Consider the following 7,923-nt stretch of genomic DNA (forward strand, 5'->3'; position numbering starts at 1 on the left):
CTCTCTCTCTCTCTCTCTCTCCTTCTCTCTCTCTCTCAATCTCTCGCTCAAACACACACACAAACACATGCACACACACACGCACAAATGTGTGCACACACACATGCACACACACACACACACGCACAAATGTGTGCACACATCCAGGGCTCACATTGAATGCACATTCAGAGATTTTCTGTGTGTGTGTGTGTGTGTGTGTGTGTGTGTGTGTGTGTGTGTGTGTGTGCGCGTGTGTGTGTTTGCCTGTATCTGTGCTCATGTGAAGAAGGCACAAGAGGTAAAGTTGGTGTGTGTTCCAGGATGTTCTCCGCTTGTGTCCTGGTGTGGATCACTGTTCCTGCATTAAACTGGGTGAGAATTTCATATTTTTCCACAGCTTTTTTGTACTATCTATCTATCTATCTATCTATCTATCTATCTATCTATCTATCTATCTATCTATCCACTGTATCTATCTATATATATATATATATATATATATATATTTTTTTTTTTTTTTTTTTTTTTTTTTTTTTTTTTTTTTGGTGTTTGCTGGATGGAGGTTGTTTCAGGTTCAGCTCTGTTTTGATCTCATAAACTGTTATAATATCAGACAAAATCTTGAACCAAAGTGAAAAATAGTTAAAGTGATGTGTCTTGATTTTGCGTTAATAACACATTACTTTACAGCGTTATGTATTTATCTTAGTTTAAGCATTCATGTTTTTTGTTCCCATTTATTTGCATGAGATTAATTTACACAAGTTCTGCTTTATGCATTTTAAATAATCACGAAATAAACATGTACGTGAAGAGTCACAAACAGGATTTTTTATTTATTCTTTGGGTTGTTAAGGGTTCAGGACAAATAATGCATATTTAAATGAAGAAGGTAATTAATATGTCGAGAAAACTACAGGAACGAGTAGCAGCGCTTTGTTTGTGTTTTTATGCTAAGGATTCTGATTAACCAGGAATATTCTATGAATCTTTAACAAATAATTATTTTAAAATATCATATAATAATATATGATAATATTTTGTGTGATATCATCTACACCTGTAGAGAATAATGTACAGCGGCTTTTAACGCTCAACCGTATATGCATAGATTATATCCTGCATAGATTATATCCTGTTGATGATTAAAAATAATAATAATACAAAGTTTAGGTAATTTATTCATTTTGATATATTGATGGATTAAATACCATAGATAAAATACCAGGTGCGTTCGAGTCAAACCGGGACTTTTGATTGTGCAGAATCTGTATAATCCCCTGAGGCACTAATGGACTGATCCCAGTGTTTTACTAGTGCTTGGATTCCATCAAGGCAGAAAGTTTTCTCAGTACGCTGGAGCCATGATCTTCATGTCTGAAACGCTGGCCTCCCAGGAACTCCTTTCCTTTAACAGAATAAAACGGATCACCAAACGCATTCTGTTTTTTTAGGCCAATGCTCAGTCTCATACTGCACACCGCACCACTTGTACATAACAGAACCTCAGATGGAAGGTACTGCCACATCCCCCGTACAGTCCTGACCTCGCTTTAAGACATTTTAAATTGTCTGTGTCATTAAAGGAGACAAAAGTCTATGATCTTACTCAAAAGAGTCTATGATCTTACTAAATCTCACTGCATCTCTATCATCATCTTAAGCTGGAGTGAAATGTCAAGGTGCATGGACATGATGATGATGATGATGATGATGATGATGGAGAAGAACAGTTCTGTGATTATCTCACCTTACCTCCACCTACTCAGGCAGACTCTCTATCGATCTAATAGGAGAGAACACATGCACCTTCCTTCCCCGAAAAGGTTAACGTCTTTTAAAGTGTAAATGTGAACGTGTATGTCCTTGCTTCAGCTCGGTGGAACAAAACCTAAAACAATTCTACGAGAATTGCATGAGATCTTCCTTAGTAAAGAGTTTTCAGCTCCGGTAGGTATTCTGACAAGTCAGAGTGATTTTGTTGGATTTGTTATCAATTATAGTTCTATGAAGGAAAAGCTAGAACCCGGGTTCTTACTTGGGTTGGTGTGAGCTTCATCCTTAAGGCAAGGCAAGACAAGGCAGGTTTATTTGTACAGCACATTTCATACAAATTGGTAATGCAAAGTGCCTTACTGTTCATAAAAGAGAAGAAAATAATAATAAAGTAAAATGGAAAATAATAGCAATAAAACTTTTATTATTATTTTATTAATTATTATTTTATTAATAAAATTTATTTTTAAAAAAAGGAAAACAATTTGCAATTAAACTTTTAAAACTATTTAAAATTTTATATACTGTAGAATCAAAATAAAACAAATATTACAATGTTTAAAAAATACATAAAATACAGTGCAGTCAGTTGATAAGCTGTATATTATCTATGGATAATATCTGGGAATATTTACACTTCCAGAACATTGGGTTCTATGCATAGATGGGTTGTTTGATTTCTAAAAATGTTTTTTATTAAATTTCATCTAAACACAAATCCTTCTACATAGAAATTTTCAGACGAACAAACCAAAACACCCATTTCAGTGTAAGTTCTACTAAATTCTACGTAGTAAGTTCTGCGTTCTTTACTGGGGGCATGTTGCTCTTTCGGTTGTTTTGCTGTTGAAACCTTTAAGGGTTCTATGTGGAACCTTGTAGCACGGATTCTTAAAGAGGTGGGCCGTGATGTCATGAGAGATCATTTATGACAAATAAATAAAAATTACAATTTTTCCTTAAAATAATTAAGTTCGCAGTTGAAATTAAATATTTTTGAATAATTATTTGAAGTTCAATATTTTTAAAAACATAGTGAATTTAGAACTTAGCAAGAATCACCCTTGTTGAACTTGGTTCTAAGAAAATGTTAGATCCACAGAAAAATGTTGCTACACTACTACAGTATAAGGTTCTCTGTAGAACCCAACAGCAAAAAAATGTCAGTTAGAAGATTTTTAAATTATACATTTTTTTAAAGTGTGACCAATAACACACTTAAGAATAGATTTTTCTGTAATTGTAATTATTAAAATGGCATATATATGCTACACTAGAGTGTAAGGATAATTCTGCGAGAACCTTAAAAGCCACTGTGAAGAACTCATACAGTATTTCACTAACGATTTTTTTGAAAAGCATAAAACCCTAAACATGGTGGATTAAGGATCCCATGAAGAACCTGTTCGAGCCACATTGTTCACTTCCAGATCAGATGTGCATGTCATGACGATTCATGTTCATTATTGCAAGTTATCTTTGCATCTGCCAAGGCAAAAAGGCCACATGAATTCTGATCTTCCGTTCTCATTCAAGTCACATGACCACATAACAGATACAGTTTATATCTGATCTAGGACCCATATGAAAGTGATGATTTGAGAAAACATCAGATTTTGCATTCAGACGAAACTTTTTCATAATTTCTTTTTCTTCTTCTTTTTTTTTAATCAGCAGGATTTTAGCAGAAAGTTGGAGCGGAACTAAATTAAGCCTGACTCCATCACAGGTGTGAGAACCAGCCATCAGTTTCAGTGCTGACAGCCTCATGTCACACTCTAACATCCTTCCAGCTGTGTGTGTGTGTGTGTGTGTGTGTGTGTGTGTGTGTGTGTGTGTGTGTGTGTGAGAGAGAGAGAGAGAGAGAGAGAGAGACATATATCTTGTATATACACATATAAACCTCACAGCAGCTTCAGGTCCTGGTCCAGGATTTTAATCCTTTTTAATTTAGAAGAATATTTTTACAAACCTAGTGGGTTTTCAGTTCACTCTGGGAAAATTCTAGAACCATACTCTTTTACAAAACAAAATTATTTGGATAGTAAACAGTTCGAAAGATTTAGATTTTTAAAAATTTTGATTCTACACTGACAGCAAGAGTTTTTTCTTTCAAGCTTCTACTTATAATGTTTGAGAACTCAAGGGGAACAAAAATAAAACCTGAAAGAGAACTGTCTGGATTTTTAAAATAGACAATAGACCTCAAAAATAAAATTAAAAAGACCTAAAAAATAATTATGTGTAAGGAGCCGTTGTTTTTACTGAAGAAGCATGAATTGTTTAATTTAGAATAAATAAATATATTATAACTATAAATAATATATAATAACTAAGAAATAGCTATATTTCAATAGTATTTTTCTATCAAAAGAAGGTCCAAGTGGGAAAGTTTTTAAAAAGTTTAGAACCCTTTACAACCCAAAAAAACAATTAAAAAATTCCTGTTTGTGAATATAAATTTATTATATTTTTATGATATTTTAGAACATTTTTAATTATTTGTTTTATTTTTATTATTATTTTTTTCTTATATATAAATATTTGCATTTGAAGATTGAACATCTCAATATAAAAAGAATCGGTACCCAGATATCATGCTAACATTGTATCAGATAATCCCTGGTAACTCCCGTCTCTAATAAACAATAAAGTTAAAATCTAGTGCCATTATAGGTTTATCAGTTTGTCTTTCTTTTTTAAAAATCTTTCTTTAAAATGTTTATCTCTCTGGGGATCTTTTAAAAACACATGAATAAACTAGATGAGGGTTGGTTTGAGAGTGTAAAGAACCATTAAATATGTGTACAACACTGGAAATGTGTGTGTGTGTGTGTGTATATATATATATATATATATATATATATATATATATATATATATATATATATATATATATATATATATATATATATATATATATATATATATATAAAACAAATATACAGTACATAAGAACAGATATAACAGCATGGGGCTCAAGAATGTTAGCAAGGATGGAAGCAAATAGAAACCTGAGCCACTTTCAGTTTGGTTTTTAAAGGAACCGGTGTCAAGAGGAATCATAAATTAGGGTTAAGTGAGGTTTAATATCTATTTACTTTATATTTTACAGTACTTCATTTACATGTATTTTTAAAATGTTTTTCATTATTTTTATATGAAGAATTATGGTTATAGTATAAGTATATATATACTATAAGTATATAGTATAAGTTCTGTTTCTAATTTGAAGAAAATGTTTTACCACCGTAACTGATCCTAAATATTATATGAAATAAAGTGATAATGATTAGTGAGTACGAAGAGTTTCCAGTGAAGTGACATTAAAAATGCTGTTCAGAGGAAAATCTCATTTTTACACTTAATTATGTGTCATATCACTGGAGCAAGAGGGTGAAGAGCTTTACAGTACAACGAGAAATGCAATAGAGAGAGAGAGAGAGAGAGAGAGAGAGAGAGAGAGAGAGAGAGAGAGACGAGTAAGGGAAAAGAGACTGCCAGTCTGTAGGTTTTTTTGTGTTGTTGTTGTTTTGTTAATTGTGTGCAAATGATCTCATTAAAAGAAAATCCACAGGGAGCTGAAAGACACTGCGTTGTTTCTCTTAGCTCCGTCTTGAGGGTTTATTTCACATTAATCTCTCTGGCAGATTTATACGACGTTTATACAAATAAAGAGAGAAAAAACAAGAGAGAGAGAAAGAGAGAGAAACATGCAACGTGAGTATTAAACATTAACTCTAACTCTTTATGAATTCTGTATTCATAAATCAAGTGATTTATTTTTACATCAAGTGATTAATTTGTATTTACACATCAAATTTGTAAGGAGTAAGGTGATAATAATCAATGGCAGTGTGGTGTGATGAAGCAGAGTCATTTTAAACACATTTGTTTCCAACAGCGAGGGGTGTTCAAGTCAAACCGGGATTTTTAATTGCACAGAATAACAGAACACAGCTATGAGAGTAAAAACTCATTTACCAGAAGTCCCACTTTGACTTGAACGCCTTGGTTATAATTAAAGATACGGAACAGCAATGGAAAAAGTTCAATTCTATTTTCATCTATATGTTACAGCAGATTTAGTGCTTTCTTCTTAAATAAGACACTTTTGTTGTTGTTGTTGTTGTTGTTGTTGTTGTTGTTTTTGTCATCCTATTAACTTTAAGAAGACAAAAAAAAGAGAGTCTGGTGATTGCATGACTGTTCACAATTATTAAGCTTTAAGAGTAGCAAGCATGGCACTGACACTCTGATTTGTCCTCCTGGAGAAAGCGATAGCCTACAGGTTAAAAGACTGTCACATAACTAAACATTCAATGCTCCTTTAAACGAAGCACACACACACACACACACACACACACACACACACACAATACACTGGAGCTGTAATGGATTCCAGGACACGAGACGACCTCCCGTGTTTGTCCTGTACCTGACTCATATCTGACCTCAATATGAAGCTGAAGATGAGTGACAAACTGGAATCTTTGGTCTATTGATCGAAGGGATCAGTATTAAATCGCCCCGCTTGCAGCAGACGCATGCACAAGTCAACATTCAGCCTCAGTCTCTTCTTTTCTGAGTTATACAGCAAATTCAGACCTGAAGCTGTTCAGTTCTCTCAGAGGGTGGGTCGGTCATTCTGGTCAACCTTCAAGAATATTTAATCCATCTTCGTTATGAAAGTGTCCAATGTCCACAAAAAAAATAAAAGAGTGTTGTTTAGTGTCAGTGTGAGCTCAAGGATTTGTAGACATAAGATGGAGTCTTAGTCACTTGTCTTTAGTGTTGTGCAATATCACGTTCTTAACTGTGTCTCATTATTGTTGTCCCGACAGATGTTCTCTGTCCATGTTGAAGGACACACTGGCCTTCAGCACAGACCAAGGCGAGGTGATGAATCAAATATTCAGACCTTAAATATAGAAACTGTTGCTGCTCATCATGCTTTTCTCGAAATGCTCCAAATTGAGCACAAGCTTGAGGACCAGTTCACGGATTACACGAGCCTCCATCCGGCAAACCAGCAGACTAAAAGGCGTCCGGCTTTCAAACCCGGGAAACTGAGGAAGATGTTCGGCTGGGGAGACTTCCACTGCAGAGTCAAGACTGCGTCCCTGGATCTTCTTATCAAAGGGAAGATTGTGGACCATGGAAACGGAACCTTCAGCGTCCACTTCCTGTGCAACGCCACCGGCGTCGGGAACATCACAGTCGGATTAGTGCCGTCCACCAAGATCGTGGGGTTCGGGTCGACGCCGCGGGAGGTCAGGGAACCTGTAGAGTCGAAGCTGTTCAACTGCAGGGTGGAGTCGGAGAAGATGGAGCAGAGCAAGAGGGGCGTGAGGTGCAGTTACGACCCGTCGAAGAGCTGCGATCATCAGCAGACACACAGCCACGTCTCGTGGACGTGCTCCAAACCATTCAAGGTCATCTGCGTGTACGTGTCCTTTCACAGTGTAGAGTTCAAACTGCTGCAGAAAGTCTGTCCGGATTATAACTACCACAGCGACGCTCCGTACGTCCGTTCGGGATGATCGGGAGATATCGGACATGTGACAGGACAAAGCCGAGGAGAGTTTTTGTACAAACATACAATAAATACATTTCTGTAGACGGTTAGTTAAATTAAAACTTGGAAACAGGTTTATATTGAATTCGCTGTGATGTGTTTAGTGAGTCTGGTGATAATTTGTTGGCTGCAATGAAAAGATCAGAGATTTACTGGAGCTTAAAGGAAAATCTTCCATCATTATTAAACTTCATACTAGAAATTTATAGGAGAACTTTGTACTAGATTCTGCTCCTTCCAATGAACTTATGTAAATATGATAAAAATGAAATGACACTTCCCTCTTTCCCATGTCATGTTATAGAAAAAAATGTCCAGAAAGTTCCTGAGGGTGATCTCGATTATGAACTCGCGTGTAGTAAGCTGAGGTTGAGGAACGGTACCAGTTCAGCAGAATTTGCCATTTGTTTTAATCAATCCAGGCCACGCCCACTTCATTTGATATATATATATATATATATATATATATATATATATATATATATATATATCAAATCATATTTGTATTAATTGCTCTTTTTGTCATCTTTAATGTCAGAGCCAGCAGTGGACTCATGCACAAGAACATCTTATAAAATGGTAATCTT

General features: G+C 35.0%; 1 protein-coding gene across 1 annotated transcript; it reads left to right on the plus strand.

The window, feature by feature from the left end:
• Positions 1 to 274: 274 nt before the first annotated feature.
• Positions 275 to 7,400, plus strand: LOC128513793 (neurexophilin-2). Its single transcript, XM_053487335.1, has 2 exons — positions 275 to 354; positions 6,603 to 7,400. Exons 1-2 carry the CDS (start codon positions 304 to 306, stop codon positions 7,299 to 7,301), a joined length of 750 nt encoding a protein of 249 aa, XP_053343310.1. The 5' UTR covers positions 275 to 303; the 3' UTR covers positions 7,302 to 7,400.
• The last annotated feature ends 523 nt before the right edge of the window (positions 7,401 to 7,923 follow it).

Source organism: Clarias gariepinus, chromosome 26, assembly GCF_024256425.1.
Source record: "Clarias gariepinus isolate MV-2021 ecotype Netherlands chromosome 26, CGAR_prim_01v2, whole genome shotgun sequence".
NCBI classification, from domain to species: Eukaryota; Metazoa; Chordata; class Actinopteri; order Siluriformes; family Clariidae; genus Clarias; species Clarias gariepinus.